The following is a 22,947-nucleotide window of genomic DNA, read 5'->3' as shown; positions in this document are numbered from 1 at the left end:
GAGGATTGGCTAACCAACAGAGGACAGAGAGTCGGGATAAATGGGTCCTTTTCTGGTTGGCACTAGTGGGGTTCTCCAACACAGAAGTCCTTGAAGCGGCCAACATCCCCAGCTTATACACACTACTGAGTCAGCGGCGCTTGAGATGGCTTGGCCATGTGAGCCGCATGGAAGATGGCAGGATCCCCAAAGACACATTGTACAGCGAGCTCGCCACTGGTATCAGACCCACCGGCCGTCCATGTCTCCGTTATAAAGACGTCTGCAAACGCGACATGAAATCGTGTGACATTGATCACAAGTCGTGGGAGTCAGTTGCCAGCATTCGCCAGAGCTGGCGGGCAGCCATAAAGACAGGGCTAAATTGTGGCGAGTCGAAGAGACTTAGTAGTTGGCAGGAAAAAAGACAGAGGCGCAAGGGGAGAGCCAACTGTGCAACAGCCCCAACAAACAAATTTCTCTGCAGCACCTGTGGAAGAGCCTGTTACTCCAGAATTGGCCTTTATAGCAACTCCAGGCGCTGCTTCACAAACCACTGACCACCTCCAGGCGCGTATCCATTGTCTCTCGAGATAAGGAGGCCCAAAAGAAACTAGTGGGGTTCCACAGGGTTTGGTCCTCTGGCCCCAACTATTTACAATCTATATTAATAACTTGGATGCAAAGATGGAAGGTACAATAGCCAAATTTGCAGATGACACTAAAATAGGTGGGATAGTAAGTTGCAGTAAAGAAATAAGAAATCTACAAATGGATATGGATAGATTAGATAAATGGGCCAAAATTTGGCAGATGGAGTTTAACTTGGATAAGTGAGGTTATCCATTTTGGTTGGAAGAATAGAAAGGTAAATTATTATCTAAATAGGGAGAAACTTCAGAGTGCTTCGGTGCAGAGGGATCTGGGTGTCCTCGTGCATGAATCGCAGTAAGCTAGTAGGCAGGTGCAGCAGGTAATAAGGAAGGCAAATGGAATTTTGGCATTTATTGCTAAAGGAATAGAGTATAAAAGTAGGGAAGTGTTGCTGCAACTGTACAAGGCATTAATGAGACCGCACCTGGAGTATTGCATACAGTTTTGGTCCCCTTACTTGAGGAGGGATGTAGTTGCGTTGGAGGCAGTTCAGAGGAGGTTCACTAGATTGATTCCAGAGATGAGGAGTTTGTCCTATGAAGAGAGATTGAGCAGTTTAGGCCTTTCTTCTCTAGAGTTTAGAAGAATGAGAGGAGATCTAATTGAGGTATATAAGATGATTAAGGGCATTGACAAAGTAGATGTAGAGAGGATGTTTCCTTTGGTGGGGCAATCTAGATCAAGTGGTCATAGTTTTAGGATAAGGGGTAGCAGATTAAAAACAGATGAGCAGAAATTACTTATCTCAAAGGGTCGTGAGTCTGTGGAATTCACTACCCCAGAGTGCATTGGATGCCAGGACATTGAGTAAATTTGAGGAGATACAGATTTTTAATTAGTAAAGGGTTGAAGGTTTATGGAGAAAGGCTGAGATGAGATCAGCCATGATCGTATTGAATGGCGGAGCAGGCTCGAGGGGCTGAATTGCCTACTCCTGCTCCTAGTCCTTATGTTCTTCTTGTAAAGGAAATTAGTATTAGTAAGAAGGTTGTATTGGAGAAATGAATGGGGCTGAAGGTTGATAAGTCTCCAGGACCTGATATTCTACATCCCAGAGTACTGAAAGAGGGAGCTATAGAGGTAGTGGAGCGGTTCATGCAGATTGGAAGGTCGCAAATGTCACCCCATTATTTAAGGAGGGAGGGAGAGAGAAAACAGGGAACTACAGACTTGTTGGCCTTACATCAGTTGTTGGGCAAATTCTAAGATCTATTCTAAAGAATGTGAAAAATGGACACCTGTTGGAGTTTTTTTTTGAGGATGCTACTCACAGCATTGATCAAGGGGAGTCTGTGGACATGGTGTACTTGGATTTTCAAAAGGCCTTTTATAAAGTCCCCCACAGGAGGTTGGTTAGCAAAATTAAAGTGCATGGGATAGGAGGTAATATACTGGCATGGATTAAGGATTGGTTAACAGGCAGAAAGCAGAGAGTAGGAATAAATGGCTCATTCTCGCGTTGACATGCTGTGACTAGTGGGGTACTGCAGGGATCAGTGCTTGGGCCCCAGCTGTTCATTATATATGTTAATGATTTGAATGTGTGGACCAAATGTATTTCCAAGTTCACAGATGACACAAAACTGGGTGGGAATGTGTGTTGTGAGAAAGATGCAAAGCGGCTTCAAGGGGATTTGGACAGACTTAGTGAGTGGTCAAGAACGTGGCAGATGAAATATAATATGGAAAAATGTGAGGTTATCCACTTTGGTAGGAGAAATAGATGTGCAGAGTATTTCTTAAATGGTAAGAGATTACGAAGTGTAGATGTACAAAGGGACCTGGGTGTCCTTGTCAATAAGTTATTGAAAGCTAACATAGAGGTGGAGCAAGCAATTAGGAAGGCTAATGGTATGTTAGCTTTTATCACAAGAGGATTTGAATACAGGAGTAGTGAAGTCTTACTTCAATTGTATAGAACCTTAGTTAGACCTGGAGTACTGTGTGCAGTTTTGGTCCCCTTACGTTAGGAAGGATATTATTGCCATAGAGGGAGTGTAACAAAGGTTCACCAGACCTGTTCCCTGGATGGCAGGACTGTCCTATGAAGAGAGATTGGGGAAACTGGGCCTGCGTTCTCTAGAGTTTTGAAGAATGAGAGCTGATCTCATTGAAACCTACAAAATACTTAAAAGGATAGACAGGGTAGATGCAGGTAAGATGTTTTCCCTGGTTAGGGAGTCTCAAACCAGGGAACACAATTTCAAAATAAGGGGGAAGCCACTTAAGACAGAGATAAGGAGAAATTTCTTTACTCAGAGGGTTGTGAATCTTTGGAATTCTGTACTCAGAGGGCTGTGGCAGCTCAGTCATTGAGTATGTTTAAAGCAGAGATTGACAGATTTCTAAATACAAATGACATGAGAGGATATGAGGATAATGTTTAGTTTAGATTTAGAGATACAGCACTGAAACAGGCCCTTCGGCCCACCGAGTCTGTGCCAACCATCAACCACCCATTTATACTAATCCTACACTAATCCCATATTCCTACCACATCCCCACCTGTCCCTATATTTCCCTACCACCTACCTATACTAGGGGCAATTTATAATGGCCAATTTACCTACCAACCTGCAAGTCTTTTGGCTTGTGGGAGGAAACTGGAGTACCCGGAGAAAACCCACGCAGACACAGGGAGAACTTGCAAACTCCACACAGGCAGTACCCAGAATTGAACCCGGGTCGCTGGAGCTGTGAGGCTGCGGTGCTAACCACTGTGCCGCCCCACAAATGTGGGAAAAAGACATTCAAGTGGGTGATTAGCCATGATCGTATTGAATGGCCTACTCCTGCGTTCCTAACGTGATACTGTTGTTGGAGCAGTGTTAGTCAGCAGGTAGCATGTGTATTGAAGAGCTCTCCTAGAATAAAGAACCCTTCAACCCTTTGTTTAGTTTATCAATTATTGTTATAGTGTTTGGTATGTTTGTGTTAAGAGCCAATAACACAGCAGCTATAATACTCAAATTAAGAATTGCTGAAAATAGAGACATGTTGTCAAAGGGTGCATTCTCCATGGCAACGCCTTTATCAATCAGAGTTCACTTGCCAACCAATCAGCACGCTCTTCTCGTGCAGTATAAGTTGTTGTTTTCCCTTACATTGATGAGTGCAAGACAAAAAGCTTCAACAACATGTCTCTATTTTCAGCAATTCTCAAGTTCTGTACACCAAAACAAATATTTGTATACTCAAATTAGTTTTGTCACATGTCATGACACAATACCACAAACCTTTGTTCCCTTTGCCATCTAATAGAGAATACAACACTGATGGGAGACCAAAGTGGAGTGAAAAAATGTTTAAATATAGTCTGAAATAGAAACTATGTCTCCAGTTGTGATTTGGTTAGCCTTCGTGAAAGGAAAAAGGCCATAATGTTATCATAGTACAAAGTGCTGCAAAATTCTTGGATTTAAAAAAAAAAGTGAAACTTAATAGATGTATTTACTGGAACATTGGGTGGAATTTTAAGGAGCCTGTGATAATGGTGGGGGAGGGGTGTTGAAGACAAAATGGCGTGGGGAGGCGTCGGGCAGAGTGTTCAACGTTGTCCTGCCCCCGTGTCATTTTGTCTGGTAGGCACAGTGGCGGATGGGAAGTCCGCTGGGAGACCTATTAAAGGCTGTCTATTGCCTCTGCTGGCATTTAGCCAATGTCAGAGGGGCCCACGGCCGTGTGGAGACACCGCCAAGTGAAACCTGGTGGCCTCCTAACAGACAGGTGTGGGTGGTGGGGGGCTGCCATCAGTGGCCACCCTCTGCAACACAATCCCCCAACACATGCCCTCACCACCACTCCTAGTGGCATTACTGAGGCTGAGGAGCTTGCCAGCCTTCTGATTGGCAGCAGCTCTTGGAGGCGAGTGACCGTCCTTAAAGGGGACGGCAGCCCTGACAATGGGCAGTTATTTTCCTACCCACAGTTGAATGTGGCCAGAGGTCCGACAAATGGCTGAGGCACGGTCCCCCCCTGCCTGACCCCCTCCCCTCCGTTTTCCAGCCCATTGCCGGGATCCCCGTTGCCAGAATAAAATCCAGCCCATTTTGTTGTGTTGCCAAATATAAGGATGAATGAAATATTTAACAAATTTAAACTACGCATTAAAATAAAAGCAAGATACTGCGGAAACAGGAATTCTGAAAAAAAAACAGTGCTGGAAATACTCAGCAGGCCTGTCAGCATGTATGGAGAGAGAAACAGAGTAAATGGGCTGGATTCTATGAACCTGCCACCAATCGCGGCGGCGAGCTCATAAAATGGTGGCCAGACACCAAAACTCATTTAAATAGTCAGGGCGGCCCCCCCCCCCCCCCCACCCCCAAAATCACATGGAAGGGGCGGTCTGTCCGCCCCCGGCAATAGCGTCAGCTGCCTATGCGCAGGTGCTGGCACCATTTTTAAAGGACAGGCAGTCCTACTGGTTTATTTAAATATTTGAAGAAATAAGCACAAAAATTAAATAAGTACTTTTATTTTGCCCCTTTTCCACCCCCCAACAGGAATTATGATAACTATTTGCCCTTTCCCCCCCCCCCCCCAAAACACTGATCTTTTACATGTGACCTCCCCACACCCCCCCCCCCTCCCCAAACTGCATAAAGTTTAAGGTTCAACCCTTCCCACCATCCCCTACACCCATTATGTGTATTTGTCCCCGTCTCCCACTGCACTGATAAACAGACCTCCTCCCCCCTCCACACCAGTGTCGCCTCTTTTTTTCCCCAGATGGGGAATCTGAAGGGGCGGGAGTGCTGGCCTCCACGCCGAAGGTCGCGGTGGGCACTGAAGATCTACAGTAAGTATATGTAAATACATTAGTTTTATTGATTTAGAATATGTAAATTGCAGTTCCGTCGCCTAGTGGTGGGGGCGCCGCCACAGAGTCTTGCTGCCACCGGGAGAATCGAGCTGGACCCTGCTGGCATCGAGGCCTGTGGCAGGCTTCATCTGGAGCCATCTTCAGGCCCCCGCACCCCGACACTGAACCTGACGTCAGGGGCTTCTTAAAATCCAGCCCAGTGTTTCACATCTTGGAAAACAATTACAGGATCGGACAAAGTCAACATGGATTTACAAAAGGGAAATCATGCCTGACAGATCTACTGGAATTTTTTGATTCCAGTAGGCAGGTGCAGTACAATGTGGATAAACGTGAGGTTATCCACTTTGGTGGCAAAAACAGAAACGCAGATTATTATCTGAACGGCAATAGATTGGGAAAGGGGGAGGTGCAGCGAGACCTGGGTGTCCTTTTGCACCAGTCTCTGAAAGTAAGCATGCAGATGCAGCAGGCAGTTAAGAAGGCAAATGGTATGTTGACCTTGATAGCAAGAGGATTCGAGTAAGGGGCAAGGATGTCTTGCTGCAATTATACGAGGTCTTGGTGAGACCACATCTGGAGTATTGTGTGCAGTTTTGGTCTCCTTATCGGAGGAAGGATGTAATTGCTATGGAGGGAGTGCAGCGAAGGTTCATCAGACTGATTCCTGGGATGGCAGGACTGGCGTATGAAGAGAGATTGGGGCGATTGGGTTGTATTTGCTGGTGTTTAGAAGAATGAGAGGGGATCTCATAGAAACATACAAAATTCTAACAGGACTGGACAGACTAGATGAAGGAAGGATATTCCCGATGGTGGGGGAGTCCAGGACCAGGGGTCACAGTCTTAAGGATAAGGGGTAAGCCATTTAGGACTGAGATGAGGAGGGATTTCGTCACCCAGAGAGTGGTGAACCTGTGGAATTCTCTACCACAGAAAGCAGTTGAGACCAAATCATTAAATATATTCAAGAAAGAGTTAGATATAGTTCTTGGGGCTAAAGAGACCAAGGGATACGGGGAGAAAGCAGGAACAGGGTACTGAGTTTGGATGATCAGCCATGATCGTATTGAATGGCGGTGCAGGCTCGAAGGGCCAAATGGCCTACTCCTGCTCCTATTTTTCTATGTTTCTATGCTTTCACTTGCTCAAAGCCTATTACATTTCTAACTTTTGCCAGTTCTGATGAAAGGTCACAGACGTGAAACGTTAACTCTGTTTCTCTCTCCACAGATGCTACCACATCTGCTGAGTATTTCCAGCCGTTTGTTTTTATTTTGACGATGCATTGCTTGCTTGCGATCTTTGAAGTTATCTTTCACAGTAGATGATGGAGTTGCCCATAAAATTCAATTACCAGAAAATTCTCAAACATGTATTGTACAAGATTTATTTGCATGCACATTTTTTTCCTTCAAGTCTCTAAGGTATATCTCCTAAATTGGTTCTTGCATGCCCTTTCATTTAGTACACTTAATGACATTTCTTCATTACAGTTGACATACACTGCTTGACTTTGAGTGAATAATTGATATAGTAAAACAAAGCTCAACAGTCCAAGTGAAATGAGATTTAAGTGTTCTTCTGCATTTTTCTCTTCTGTTGCAGGCAATTTTTTTTTCTGGAAATGTCTATGTGGGGAAAGCTCTGCAGAGGAAATGTGCCGTTTGCTGGAGTCAGCTGGAGCTAGGCCTCAACAGTTTTTGGTAAGTTTCTTGTACGCATAGGTGCACTATGTAAATAAATCTGACTTGACTACATGGAAATCACAAGAAAATTGGATTTGTAGAAGAAACGCAGGTTTGTTGCAGATTATATAGTTCGTTTTAACTACCCCCCACCGCCACCCCCCAATTTTTTTCGGTTAATGTGATATGAAATTACTCGTATGTAAAACACGGGATTGAATTTTACCAGCCTTTTTCCTTCCTTTCTGGATCCCCCGCCCTGTGGCAATGGCTGGCCCTGCAACTCTGATGACGCTGCTGGAGGTTCACTCTTCTGATCGCTGGTGTGGCCCTGTCTGGCCCCAGCACATTTTTTTAAAAATCCTTAACTGCCCTTAGAGGATGCCCCAACATAGAGGCACCCTCTCCTTCTCCCTGCAGCTTCAGCAGTGGCCACCTCTATCGGTGGCAATGCTGAGCTGCCAGCCTCTGATTGAGCCGACAGTTCTGAGGGCAGGTCGCCGTCCTTAATTGGATGGCGGTCCCAGCTGTGACCTCTTAATCGTCTGCCACAAGTAAAATCTTCCTGGGATCCCGCTGTCTGCCTGCACAGGCTTGGGACCTGCTTTTGGTCCCAGCATTGGAACTTCACTCTTGAAGTTAAAATTCCAGCCATGATGAATTGTCTGTGAAGAAACTCAGCCCACAACAAAAACTGCTAGTAGGTATGACTGGGGAAATAACTGCATTTTACTGCATTTACAAATGTTAAGTAATGAAATATTGTGCTTAAAGATCTGTACCTGTACTGAGCACCCATATCTAGCTCTAATATTGTTCAGACTATTGTTGGAAATGAACAATTATTTGTTGAACACTGTAAATGAAGATAATTAAACTTGCCTTTAGAGTTGCATTACCTTTCGATGATTTATCAAGAAATCAGTAGCAGTTCATTCCCTATGACTTTTCTGATGGGAAGCCTCTCAGTAAAGTATTTGCCTTTGTACAAAAAACCTAGTGTTGCTTAAGCCACTAAAAGTCTTGATCATTTTGGTTGAACTGGGATGTGCATTTCTTGACTCTATTTTAGTATCTTCTTTTAATAGCCTTTTTTTCTCCTATAAATTTTAATTTTTAGTCGTATTGAAATGATGAATATTCCCCTCACTAACTATTTAACTGGGTTAAGTGTTATTCTTTATTGCTAACATGGGAACATGATAGAATTTGAAGATTTCTTACATGAATCAAAAAGAAGTTAAATCTATTTATCGGAGATAACTCAACGGCAAGTGATACAGCAGTTTTTAATAGCTTCTTTTGTCTCTCTTTTCTTTCTCCAGTCTCTACTACTCAGTATGTGGCTCTTCAGGGAAAAAGAAATTCTCAAGAACCAGGAATCAATTAGCTACCTCCATATTACACTGTCTCTCTTAAACAAGATGAAAGGTGAAGTGCCTGGTGTTCAGAAGTAGGCTGTTATCATATTCGTTATCCATAAGCCATACCATAGTTTACTTTGCCACAGTTATTGGAACTATTTGTTTGAAACATTTTTGGGGTCACTATTCACTGGAACCTTAACTTGGCCAGTCATATCAACACCTTGGCTGCAAGAGCAGGGCAGAGTGGCTCACCTCCTGACGTATCAAAGCCTTTGAATCATCTACAAAGTTCATCATTGTGATGGAATATTCACACTTGCCTGGTTAAATGCAATTGCAACACTTAGCTCCCACTTTCTAGGAAGAGCAGTTCACTTGATTAACATCCCTGCTACTGCACTTAGTATCCACCTCTCCACCTGTGGCTGCAGTGTATACAGTCTATAGGATATACTGCAGCAACTCACCAAGCTTAATTCAAAAGCACTTGCCTCCCCTGCAATCTCTTGTCAATGAAAAGGAATGTTGTGGGTGTATTTCTAAGCTCCCTTTAAATTTAATTTAATTTAAGGAGGAGATACTTTAATCCTCTCGCTTTGAAGGCCAACATACCATTTGCCTTCTTAACTGCCTGCTGCACCTGCATGCTTACTTTCAGAGACTGGTGCACAAGGACACCCAGGTCTCGCTGCACCTCCCCCTTTCCCAATCTATCGCTGTTCAGATAATCTGCATTTCTGTTTTTGCCACCAAAGTGGGTAACCTCACATTTATCCACATTATATTGCATCTGCCATGTATTTGCCTACTGGAATCAAAAAATTCCAGTAGATTTGTCAGGCATGATTTCCCTTTCGTTAATCCATGTTGACTTTGGCCGATCCAAGATGTGAAACATTGGGCTGAATTTTAAGAAGCCTCTGACGTCAGGTTCAGTGTCGGGGTGCGGGGGCCTGAAGATGGCTCCAGATGAAGCCCGCCACAGACCTCGATGCCAGCAGGGTCCAGCCCGATTCTCCCGGTGGCAGCGGCGCCCCCACCGCTAGGCGACGGAACCGCAATTTACATATTCTAATCAATAAAATTAATGTATTTACATATACTTACTGTAGATCTTCAGGGCCCACCGCGATCTTTGGCGTGGAGGCCAGCATTCCCGCCCCTTCAGATTCCCCATCTGGGGAAAAAAGAGGTGACGCTGGTGTGGAGGGGGGAGGAAGTCAGTTTATCAGTGCAGTGGGGATGGGGACAAATACACATAATGGGTGTAGGGGATGGTGGGAAGGGTTGAACCTTAAACTTTATGCAGTTTAGGGGGGTGGCGGTCACATGTAAAAGATCAGTGTTTTGTGGGGGGGAAGGGCAAATAGTTATCGTAATTCCTGTTGGGGGTGGAAAAGGGGCAAAATAAAAGTACTTATTTAATTTTTGTGCTTATTTCATCAAATATTTAAATAAGCCAGTAGGACTGCCTGTCCTTTAAAAATGGTGCCAGCACCTGCGCATAGGCAGCTGACGCTATTACCGGAGGCGGACAGCCTGTCCCTTCCACGTGATTTGGTTGGTGGGTGGGGGGTGGCCGCCCCGCCCCGACTATTTAAATGAGTTTTGGTGGCTGGCCACCATTATTTGAGCTCGCCGCTGAGATTGGTGGTGGGCTCATAGAATTCAGCCCATTAACTCTGTTTCTCTCTCCATACATGCTGACAGGCCTGCTGAGTATTTCCAGCACTTTTTTTTTCAATTCAGATTTCCAGTATCTGCAGTATTTTGCTTTTATTTTAATGCATAGTCAATGCATAGTTTAAATTTAAATTTGTTAAATCTTTCATTCATCCTTATATTTGGAACTTCTAAGTTCCACACCATCCTGATTTGGATATATATGAATGTTTGTTCATTACTATCAATTTGCGAGCCCCATCACCACATGGGCTGCAGTGGTTCAAGGAGAAGGGGGAATCCTCAGTTCAACTAGGTATTTGCAATAGAATGATTACTGCTCAAAAGGAGGCCATTCGGCCCATCGTGTCCATGTCAGCTCTCTGCAAGATCAACATAGCTAGTCCTACTCCCTGCCCTTTCACTGTAGCCCTACAAATTTTCTAACTTCAGGTGCTTATCCAATTCCCTTTTGAAAGCCACAGTTGAATCTGCCTTCACCATACCAGGGCAGTGCATTCCAGAATGTGCGTTTTTTAAAAAAAAAAGTTTTTCCACCTATCACCGTTGGTTCTTTTGCCAATCACCTTAAATTGGCAAAGATTTAACATGAATTCCTTGCTGTTGTACTCACTGCCTTTTATTTATAAAGCCTTATAGAATCCTAGAATAGTATGGCACAGAAGGAGTCCATTCGATCTGTCGAGTCTGCACCAGCTCTTTCAAAGAGCAGTCCAGTTAGTCCTACTCCCCTGCTCTTTCCCTATGTCCCTGCATTGTTTTTCTCCTTCAAGTACTGATCCAATTCACTTTTGAAGGCTGAGAGGATGATGGAAACAGATTCAATCAGGTAGTGCATTCCAAATCCTTAGCACTCATTGCATAAAATAATGTTTCTCCTCATGTCGCCTCTGGTTCTCCTGCCAATTACTGTAAATCTGTACCCTTGGGTTATTGTCTTTTCTGCCATTGAAAGCAGTTACCCTTTAGTTACTCTCTCGAAGCCCTTCTTGATTTTAAACACTGCTATTAAATCTCCCTTAACCTTCTCTGCTCTAAAGAGAAGAACTTCAGCTTCTCCAGTCTGTCCACATAAACTGTAGTTCCTCATCCCTGGAACCATTTGAGTAAATCTTTTCTGTACCCTCTCCAAAGTCTTCACAACCTTCCTAAAGGGTAGTGCCCAGAATTGGACACAATAATGGGACTGAACTAGTGTTCTATATAGATTTAGCATAACTTCCTGGCTTTTGAACTCGACACCTCTGTTTATAAAACTCAGAATCCCACATGCTTTATTAACTGTTAACCTGTCCTGTCACCTTCAAAAATTTGTGAATATGTGCCCCCAGGTTGAATCTCATTTTAACATTTTCTGCTCCATTTTCTTCTCCTAACCATAATTACTTCTGGCGTCATCCCAGTGAATTTATTTCGAATGCTCTCTGTGGCTTAAATGTCCTTTCTACTCACCCAAACTTGCACTCCCTATTGCTTTCAATAAATTTATTGAAGGTTCACCTTGGAGCAGAGAAAGGAGATTTGATAGAGGTGTTCAAAATCATCCAGTGTTTTGATAGATTAAATAAGGGGAAACTGCTTCCAGAGATAGGACCAGAGAATACAGATTTAAAGTAATTATCAAAAAAAACAGAGGCAACATGAGGAAAAAAATTATACAGTGAGTTGTTCTGATCTGGAGTGCACTGCCTGAAAGGGTGGTGAAAGCTGATTCAATACTAACTATCAAAAGAAAATTGGATGAATAATTGGGGAGTATTTCCTGGGCTATGGAGAAAGAGCTATCCAATTTATCCCACTCCCTGCTCTCTCAAAGAGCCGGCACAAGCAGAATGGGCCAAATGACCACTTTCTGTGCTGTGTCATTCTATGATTCCAGTACTTTACTGTGTGCTCTATACTCTTATTAATAAGATCTAAAATTATACTAACACTTTCAGGGAAATTATTGCCATGGTAATTGAGGAGGGAGCTGTTTTTGGTTGGAGTGAGGGAAGAACCTGAAAATCCCAGGGATGTAGATGTTCTCCCAGATTTAATGACAGTACCTCATCTTTTTATTAAATTCTGTTTTCCTCCTGGCAACCAATCAGATTAACAGGCTGACCGTTGAGGACCGTCCCTGACCATCAACAAAGATCGTAGCATGGGAGGGTGGGAGGGCTACTGGGGGGGTGGTGGTGTGGAGAATGCTGGCATAATGGGGAGTCGGCAAAGATTGCGGGGCAGTGGGGAGGGTCAGCAAAGATTGCAGGGCACAAAGGGAGGAGTCTGCAAAGATTGCAGGGCATAAAGGGGGAGTCTACAAAGATTGCAGGGCATCGGAGGGAGTCTGCAAAGATTGCAGAGCGTCGAGGGGGGAGTCTGCAAAGATTGCAGGGCGTCGAGGGGGGAGTCCGCAGAGATTGCAGGGCGTCGAGGGGGGAGTCCGCAGAGATTGCAGGGCGTCGAGGGGGGAGTCTGCAGAGATTGCAGGGCGTCGAGGGGGGTCTGCAGAGATTGCAGGGCGTCGAGGGGGGAGTCTGCAGAGATTGCAGGGCGTCGAGGGGGGAGTCTGCAGAGATTGCAGGGCGTCGAGGGGGGAGTCTGCAGAGATTGCAGGGCGTCGAGGGGGGAGTCTGCAGAGATTGCAGGGCGTCGAGGGGGGAGTCTGCAGAGATTGCAGGGCGTCGAGGGGGGAGTCTGCAGAGATTGCAGGGCGTCGAGGGGGGAGTCTGCAGAGATTGCAGGGCGTCGAGGGGGGAGTCTGCAGAGATTGCAGGGCGTCGAGGGGGGAGTCTGCAGAGATTGCAGGGCGTCGAGGGGGGAGTCTGCAGAGATTGCAGGGCGTCGAGGGGGGAGTCTGCAGAGATTGCAGGGCGTCGAGGGGGGAGTCTGCAGAGATTGCAGGGCGTCGAGGGGGGAGTCTGCAGAGATTGCAGGGCGTCGAGGGGGGAGTCTGCAGAGATTGCAGGGCGTCGAGGGGGGAGTCTGCAGAGATTGCAGGGCGTCGAGGGGGGAGTCTGCAGAGATTGCAGGGCGTCGAGGGGGGAGTCTGCAGAGATTGCAGGGCGTCGAGGGGGGAGTCTGCAGAGATTGCAGGGCGTCGAGGGGGGAGTCTGCAGAGATTGCAGGGCGTCGAGGGGGGAGTCTGCAGAGATTGCAGGGCGTCGAGGGGGGAGTCTGCAGAGATTGCAGGGCGTCGAGGGGGGAGTCTGCAGAGATTGCAGGGCGTCGAGGGGGGAGTCTGCAGAGATTGCAGGGCGTCGAGGGGGGAGTCTGCAGAGATTGCAGGGCGTCGAGGGGGGAGTCTGCAGAGATTGCAGGGCGTCAGCAAAGATCAAGGGTATCGGACAGGCAGCAAAATTGTGGGAAAGGTGGGGATGGTGTCGGTGAAGGTGGTGAGCTTGGATGGGACAGATCGACCAATTGTGGCAGAAAATTTGCTTGAGGGGCTGAGGGGAGCACACCTGCTCCGCCTGAATAACAAGCTGTGCTATAAAGAACCATAGTCTGCTTGATCCTGCTGCTCCTGCCTCCATCTAGTTGCCGGGTCTCTTTAGCCCTGGGAAATTCATCCAGCCAGCGTTAAACTTAAATCAGGCTCCCAACTTCACTGTGGGATCCCGATATAAGCATTATAATAAGCTACCTCTTGAGACTGGGGCACAGACGAGCCTCGCAATCCACCTCTAAAAAAAAAATTATGGATCGCCGTGCACTTTACAATTTTTAATTTGTTAATCCTGGACCCTTCCCCATATATATTTTGTGTAAATAATTAGCATTTACTTTGCATCATAGTTAGCACTGCAAGTTTAAGAAGTTAAGCATGTGTAGCTGTGTAACTAAGGGATTTCATTTTCAGGTACAGGTACCACTGGCATACATGCATAACTGCAGCGGTGATGGTAGTATGTATTTACCTATTAATACTGGTCCATCTTAGGTAGTTGCATTAGTAACCGCAAAACCTAAAGTGTTTAATCCATCTCTAATTTGAAATTTGTGTTTCCCTGCAGGTGCCATAGATATTTCATGGGACCTTCAGTCAGTGTCTCCATGGTGGCAGCAAATGCGAACTGCATGTGCACAGGCAGAGAATATTGGAGCTGCATTGTTAGCTGCACTTGTTGGAAGGAGTGTAGCCATCAGTGCAACAAACAGTTTGGCTGACAAAAATGTGAGTGAATTGTTGTCAATTGTTACACTTGTTCAAACAAAGCAGTAAACCATTCATTCTATAAAATTGGTTGCGGCAATATTTAGCACATGATCTGGTGGAAGATAGTTGTTTTGCAGAGCTCCTGTGTGTCATTTCTATATCTTCGATAATTACTGTTGATGTTTTTGAAATCCTGTGGGGAATGTTGTTCACTTCTGTGTGAAAATTGGCTTACTGTCAGGTAGAAGTAAAATGGGAAAAAAAATGCTTCTTTATATCCCTGGTCCGTGGGAGAGCTGCAATAGTTCAATTTCAGTCTAGAATCTAAATTGGCAGAGCTTTATGGAGGGAATGAAACAATATAAAAATATGCATAAGTGAGACAACAGCTGAGACTGAAGAAAACTTGGCAGGACTTGGACAGTTAAATTGAAGAAATTATTGTTTGAATACTGGATTGGAGAGAAGGGCAATCTGAAGTAATTTCTGGTGCTGGGATTTGAATTTAATGGGATGCAGTGATTTTATTTTCGCCCCATTACCTTTCTTGAAGATAGTTGGACTTGTATCCAGTTCTTCCTACTCCTGTGCTACCTTACATCTGATGACTTTTTTCCCCAACAGCAGGCTTCAGATGCAATGACTGATTCTTGGGAAGCATTGTCTCTTGACATGGAACACTGGAATCTATTGCTGAGACAGCTTGAGGATTGCCTTATACTACAAACGCTTCTGCACAGCAAAGGGAATAAACCACCCAGCACAACCTGCCATCATTCTGAGCCACTTGCTAGCATTTCTGTAAAAAAACTTTTGGAAGGTGGTCGAGGTAGGAATTATTTTCATTGCATGTGTTCATAAAGCTTAAAGCTTTGCTGAGGCCTAGAGAATGGTTTCTGATGTTTCCCAAAGTCCTCATCCCAAGCTTGTGGGCACTAACAATGCTCCCGCGAGTGGTTCCTGGAGTCTTAAGCAACAAAGAACACCAAAATTAATGGACGTTGTTGATGGATGGTACAGTCATGGGCTGCAGTTGTACTCTAAATGCCGAATTGAAATTCAATCAGAGGCAAGCTGTGTGAGATTCCTTCCAGGAAATGGGATACTGGAAGAGTCTCACATTTTTTGATTTTAGTGTGTTTGAGTTATATTGGACTTTTGTGTTGGTGCACCATCTAAACCACTTTACGAAAACACCACTGTATATTTATGTGTCTGGTGTATGGCTCATGTTTTAAAAATTATTGAAAAATTGACTATGATAAGCTGTTCAAATATTAAAGTTGCCATTTCCAAACGAGAATCAGAATTAACACTTATTGCCCATTTAAAAAAAATAAAAGTTACCAGACTACTTTGAGGACTATTTCAGTTGCAAAGAGATGCATACTTCATTGAGTGAATGACATTTTGTACAGTGTTTTAACGAGGGAGTATAAAATTATAGTCTTTTAGTATGTTGCTGTGAAATAATTAGAAAATTAAATGAACCATTTCAGATCGAGTAGCGTTTCACTGAAAAGAGATAATCTCTGCTGCTGTTTGAACAGATGCCATTGGTATGCCTTGGATATAGGGCTGAATTTTATCAGCGCTCTGCGGCGGCATGCTGTGAAGTCTGCGGCCTTCAAACACTGAAGTGCCACTGCAGAGCCCCCGCGATATTATGCGCAAGGCCTCATTTAAATGGAGGGGGCGGAACGGCCGCCCCCGATGACATAGAGGGGTTGACCACTGCGTCCCCGGCAATGGTGTCTGGCGCCACTGCCATTTTTAAAGGGCTTTAAGCCCTTCAGATACTATCAAATTTTTAAAGGCGCTGGTTGCCAGAAATTATAGAGAAAATGTCACAAAAACTTTTCATCCACCTCCCCCCAACTGAGTTATTAATTAATAAAATAACCCATCTCTCAGAAGAAACAATTCGTAAAATTATAAACTTTCACCGCAACCGAACTTCAAGATCTTTGACTCTCAACCTCTTCCCACCATTCCTACACCCAATAGAAATTGTCTTGCCGCTTCTCCCCCACCCCCCCCCCCCACCCTGATCATTTTATTCCCCCCACCACCAGTGTTCTGTCTCAGAACTCCCAACAAAGTTCCGAAAGCGCTCAAGTTGTGGCTGGTTGGCCATAAAATCAGTGTGGGACAACTGCCGTTGGCAGGTAAGTTCATCTGCATTTTAATTATCCTAATTTTAATGAAGGCCCTGCCACCAGGCGGCGGTGGGGCCGCACCGAGGCCTTGCCATCGCTGCTAATATCCGGCAGGGCTGCCTTGGTGTTGTGGGTTGTGGCGGGCCGCTTCTGCTAGCATTCTATGGGCCTTACCCGCCATGACCCACAGCATCGAGGGGTTGGTAAAATTCAGCCCATGTTGTCAATAGCTGTTCTTGACAAAAACGGTTAAGTGTTAATGTTTGGCTACATGAAATTGTATTGAAAATGGTATTTTGGTTTGAAAGTTATACATGAATGGTGTGGTTTGATACTGTATTTCTGAACTAAACATTTATTAGGTGACAAGATAAATATAGATAAGGAAGGCCATTTAATTGCTTGCTTATGGGTTCAGGGGAAAAAAAGCATAAGTTTCTTCCTCCCCTGAATGGCAGAATCTAATTGTCTCCAGAAGCCAAGTTGGGAGTCTCTAACAATGCCTACTGTGTCCTGGTGGCCAATTGGGGTGTGTCTAATAACTTTCCAACAGCTGATTAAACGAACAGTTCTGTCTTACCTTAAATATTGGTACTACATTAACCTCCCTCCAGTCCGTTGCGAATAATTCCTGCCTGTAGTGAGCTATTAAGTGTATAAGCCAGAGGTTCAATTTACACATTTTTCATTTCTTTGAGCATTCTGGAATGAATGAGTCAGACCCATCAGATTCAAGACCCCTTATTCTTTTTTGGATATATTGTTTGTGCATTTGTTTTGACATTCTCCATTTTAATATTATCCGATTATGGAAACTGAGCATTATCTACTGAAGGGAAGACTGATGCCAAGTAGCAATTTAAAATCTCTATCATATTCTCAGAGTTGACTAGTTTGCCTTGCCTTTACTGGCCCTGTGAGTCTTTTATTGCCTTATCAGTCCAAACACAGCTTAAAAAAAGACTTTGCTGTTGCTGTCACAGCTATCCTGTGTAGTATTTACTCAATCCAGAACCTTCTGAATTTATATAGAGATGAGATAGTTATTGAAGTTTTTGAATCTTGATTTAGGGGTTTGAAAACATTTTAATGAAAATCCGATAGTGCCTTTAACCATAAACTATTCTAGATTCTACCAATGGAGAAAAATTATTTTATCAAACTCTCGCAGATTTAATTCTGAGGGTTATTAATTTATGTTATAGGCAAGAGTATACAAATGTATTTTTCTGTAGTGTGTTTTAAAAGTAGAAGTTCACAGGGTAGATATTAATGTAAAAACAAACAAAATTTAGATGGAGAAATAACCAGGTGCTATGTCATCCATCCCCTTTCGCGAATTCATTTGGTATGCTGGCTGAGTTGCTATATTACTCAACTAAACATGCGTATGATGTGTTCAGTTTTATTTGCTTCTATCCATAGAATTTCATTGCATTTAATTTTCTTATTAATATTTGGCCAATTATTAAACCCTTTTCATACATACATATCAATTAGGAGCAGGTATAGGCCATTCGGCCCTTACAGCCTGCTCCGACATTCAATAAGATCATGGCGAATCTGATTGCGGCCTCAACTCTACTTTCCTGTCTACCAGCTATAACATTTGATTCCCTTGTCAATCAAGAATCTATCTAACTCGACCTTGAAAATTTTCAATGACCCTGCCTCCATTGCTTTCTGGGGAAGAGAATTCCATAGACTAATGACCCACATAGAAATAATTTCACCTCATCGCCGTCTTAAATGGGAGACCCCTAATTTTTAAACTATGCCCTGTAGTTCCAGTCTGTCTCATAAGGAGAAACATTCTCTCAGCATCCACCCTGTCAAGTCCCCTCAGGATCTTATATGTTTCAATAATATCGCCTCTCATTCTTCTAAACTCCAATGGATACAGGTCCAACCTTTTCTCATAAGATTCCTGGGATGAAGGGGTTATCAGTCGAGTGAACCTTCTCTAAACTGCTAATGCAATTACATCCTTTCTTAATTAAGGAGACCAAAATTGTACGCAGTAATCCAGATGTGGCCTCACCGACGCCCTGTACAACTGTAGCAAAACTTCCCTACTTTTATGTTCCATTCCTCTTGCAATAAATGACAACATTCCATTTGTCTTTGTTATGCTTACAAGAAGTGCAATGATGAAAAAATACAGACTCAAACTGAAGTCATACAAATTGACTACTTTTTTTTGCAGCATTGCCCATTTTTTAAAAAGATGGCTGCATGTGTATACGAACATTGCCACACTGTTGAGAACAAAGGATGCCTAACTAGGTTGAGAGATGTCAATTACACCCATCCTGAAACATTCCCAAATTGAATGTTTTTTTCTGAAACAAAGAAGGTGTGAAATAGCCCCATCCTGGGCCATTGTGGGTCTTCACAGGGAGGGAGGTCTACATCTCCCAACAGAGACAAGATGTAAGACCATTTTGACCTTAAAAGCTCATCCAGCTAAGAGCTGGGAGAAAATCCAGCAAGCCAGAAGGGAGGCACCCTGCTGTAAATTCTACATCTGCAACTTACGTAGCAGTGAATTAGAAGTGATCCTCTGTCTTCAAACTGAACTTCAACCAAAAGAGAAACCTACAAACGCCTTGGGTCTACAGCCAACGAGAACTTGACTTCTGAGAGAATTCAGCAGATGTTAAGCTAACTGACCTGTAGTTTCCTGCTTTCTGTCTTCCTCCTTTCATGAATAGCAGAGTTACAGTCACTATTTTCCAATCTGATGGGATTTTTCCATAATCTAGGGAATTTTGGAAAATTAAAATCAATATCTCAGCAGCCACTTCTTTTAAGACCCTAGGATGAAGTCCATCATGACCTGGGCACTTGTCAGCATTTAGCTCTAATAATTTTCTCAGTACCCTTTCCCTGGTGATGGTAATTGTTTTAAGTTCCTCCCTCCCTTTCAAGTCTTGATTCACAGTTATTTCTGGGATGTTATTTGTATCCTCTACAGTGAAGACAGATGCAAAAAATCTATTCAATTCCTCTGCCATTTCCTTATTTTCCATTATTAACTCCCCAGATGCTCTCTCTCTAGAGGACCAACACTCACTTTAGTTACTCTTTTCCTTTTTAAATACTTGTAGAAACTCTTACCATCCATTTTTATATTTGTGGCTATCTTTTTCTCATACTCCAATCTGTCCCTCATTTTTTTCATTAATCTTTGCTGGTTTTTGAATTCTGTCCAAACTTCTGATCTACCATTAATCTCTGCAGAATTGTATGCTTTTTCTTTCAATTTGATACTATCCTTGACTTCCTTAGTTAGCCACAGATGGTGCATCCTTCTCATAGAGTCTTTCTTCCTCACTGCAATGTATCTTTGCTAAGTGTTATGAAATATCTCCTTAAATGTCAGCCACTGCATCTTGTCACAAATTGATGCGAATCCCCTTGTAAATTATGTTGTACATTTGAGTATTAATGTCAACCACCATTTTATACAGCATGTTTTAAGTTTGTACTTCTGTGTTCTGATCGTCAAAATGGCGGAGGGGGTCAGGTGGGGCAGCCATTTGAAAAGCGTCTAGCTTTAGGACCCAGGAGATCCCTATCCGACCTGTGTGGACTCGAAACTGTAACCATTTGTGAGGACAGCCTGTCTTCGATTACATAGCTGCCGTGTGCTACAGACATGCCTCCCTGCAAGAAGCCACAGCCTGTTTTCAAGCTGCATTGACTTTTCTCTCTAAGGCCTTTTCAACAAGAAAAATTAAAGAGAAGCCACACTTTGGAAAACCCAGCAAGAACCAAATCAACCTGAAGATGAGCTGCAGTAACTGTAGAAAAGATTTGATTTCTGCCAGTTTCCTCTCCGTCTAAAATAAGGTGACTTCAGCAATTTAGCGGTCTCCATTATTACCTTTGAGAGTGCAAAGAAAAAGAAATTTGCAAGAGAAGAGATATCTCCAACAGCTCCTCCTCTATTCGGCATTTCTAATTGGTGATCTCCAACTTTTGGACACCTTTTTTGATATTCATGGACCCTAGTTTTAACTGAAATCCATATTAGCTAGTAGTTAAGATAAGTTTCTATTTAATAAATGTCCTTAAATGTCCTTGCCTTTTTTTTATGCTTTAACCTTTCCCTGAATGTTTGTAAGCGTGCATAGCGAAGTTAAACCCCTTCTCGAGTTTTGAGTGTGCTAACAAAACCTACATCTTTGTTTTAATTTTAAAAACGGTGTTTTTGAAGTGGTCATTTATTATTGGGGTTTAAGGGAGGGAAAGAAATTCAATCACTAATCTAGTTATGGACAGGTGGTTGAAAAAACAAGGAAATTTGATCAGAGGGAAAAAATTTAACTGCCTGTTCGTAACAATCTCTACTGTCCTATCCTTTAACCTATTTTCCCAGTTCACTTTAGCTAGCTCTGCCTTCAAATCCTTGTAATTGCCTTTATTTAAGTTTCCAACACTAGTCTTGGACCCACATTTCACACCCTCAAACTGAAAGCAAAATTCAGTCATGTTATGATCACTGCTACCTAGAGGCTCCTTTACTATGAGGTCATTAATTAATCCTGTCTCATTACACATTACCAGGTCTAGATTAGCCAGCGTGCTGGTTGGCTGTAGGATGTGCTGCTCTAAGAAATTGTTCTTGAATGCAGTCTACAAACTAATCTTCCAGGCTACCTTTGCCAATCTGATTTGTCCAATCTATATGTAGATTAAAATCACCCATGATTATTGCTGTACCTTTCTTACAAGCTCCCATTATTTCTTCCTGTATACTCTGCCGTACGGTGTAGCTACTGTTAGGAGGCCTATAAACTACTCCCATTTTGCTTTACTATTTTTTATCTCTACCCAAACTGATTCTAAATCTTGATCTTTAGAACTAAGGTCATCTCTCACTATTGTACTAATGTTATTCTTAACTAACCGAGCTATCCCACCACCTTTTCCTAGCTTCCTGTCCTTCTGAAATGTCAAATACCCTTGAATATTCAGATCCCAGCCTTAGAGCAGCCATGACTCTATAATGGCTATCAGGTCATACTTATTTATTTCTATTTGTGCTTACAATTTATCTGTTTTGTTACTAATGCTGTGTGCATTCAGACACAGAGCGTTTAGTTCTGTCTTTTTACCATTTTTGCAAATGCTGGCCTTGTCTGCTGGCTCATAAGTTTGTATGTTCTGTCCCTTCCTGTCACGCTCGTATTGTTACCCTCATTGCTACCTTGCTCTATTGCCTTGTCCTTTCCCTTTAATTTACCTAATCTTTTCTCACGTGATCCCCCAGTCTTCCCCACTAGTTAGTTTAAAGCCCTCTCTACTGTCCTAGTTATACAACTTGCCAGAACACTTGGTCCCAGCACGGTTCAGATGAAGACCGTCCCTACAGTGCAGCTCCCACCCACCCCCCAGTACTGCTGCCAGTGCTCCATGAATCAAAATCCATTCTGCCCACACCAATCTTTGAGCCATGCATTCAACTCATTAATCTTACTTACCCTACGCCAATAATCCAGAGATAATTACCTTTGTGGTTCTGCTTTTTAATTTAGCCCCGAACTGCTCATACTCCCTTCGTAGTCCTTTCTATGTGATTGTTACCTACGTAGACCACGACAACTGGATTCTTCCCTTCCCACTGCTACTTACTTCCCAGCCCTGAGCAGATGACCCTAACCCTGGCACCAGGCAGGCAACACAGCCTTCTAGACTCTCACTTTTGGCTACAGAGAACAGTGTCTATCCCCCTGACTATACTGTTTCCTATTACCGCTACATTCCTATTTATTCCCCCTTGTTGAATGGCTTCCAGTATCATGGTGCCATGGTCAGTTTTCTCATCCACCCTGCAGCCCTCACTCTCATCCATACAAGCTGAAATAACCTCAAAACTGTTGGACAATTGCAAGGGCTGAGGTTCCTCCACTTCTGCCTTCTCGATCCCCATACCTACCTAACTCACAGTCGACCCCCCTGTCCCTGACCAAATCAGAAGACCCTATCCTAAATGGTGTGACTGCCTTCTGAAACAGTGTCCAGGTAGCTTTCACCCTCCCTGATGCATCGCAGTGTCTATAGCTCGGCCTCTAGATCATTGACTCTGCCGAAGCTCCTCGAGCCGTAGACGCTTACTGCAGACGTGGTTGCCGTGGATCATGCTGGTGTCCTGGTGCTCCCACATACTGCAGCTGTAACACATCACCTGCCCTGCCATCCTTACTGTGTTTTAATTAACTAATTAATTATTTTCTTGTTTTTTTTTTAATTAATGCTTCTCACTACCACTATGTGCTGTAGTAATTTAATCCTTTATGATACAATAAATCTTACTACTTAAAAATAAGTATTCACTCCTTTTGTATGCTTTTCTGAAACACAGTACTTGAATTCCTGAAGATAAATTTAACTCCTTGCTTCATGTTCCCTCAATTTGCAATATTCATAATTAATTCATGGT

At 43.5% G+C, this 22,947-nt stretch overlaps 1 protein-coding gene across 2 annotated transcripts in view; it reads left to right on the top strand.

Moving 5' to 3' along the window:
• Positions 1-22,947, top strand: part of rab3gap2 (RAB3 GTPase activating protein subunit 2 (non-catalytic)) — a 117,490-nt gene that overhangs the window by 72,239 nt on the left and 22,304 nt on the right. Inside the window, exons 21-24 of one of the 2 annotated variants that reach the window (XM_068045072.1) lie at positions 7,067-7,164; positions 8,472-8,577; positions 14,198-14,358; positions 14,968-15,169. In XM_068045072.1, the coding sequence (XP_067901173.1) occupies positions 7,067-7,164; positions 8,472-8,577; positions 14,198-14,358; positions 14,968-15,169 (567 nt within the window). Of the gene's footprint in view, positions 1-7,066; positions 7,165-8,471; positions 8,578-14,197; positions 14,359-14,964; positions 15,170-22,947 lie in introns of both variants that reach the window. The other variant, XM_068045071.1, reaches the window with a different exon arrangement.

This window comes from Heterodontus francisci, chromosome 13, assembly GCF_036365525.1.
Source record: "Heterodontus francisci isolate sHetFra1 chromosome 13, sHetFra1.hap1, whole genome shotgun sequence".
NCBI classification, from domain to species: domain Eukaryota; kingdom Metazoa; phylum Chordata; class Chondrichthyes; order Heterodontiformes; family Heterodontidae; genus Heterodontus; species Heterodontus francisci.
This window is presented reverse-complemented; position numbering and strand designations above follow the sequence as displayed.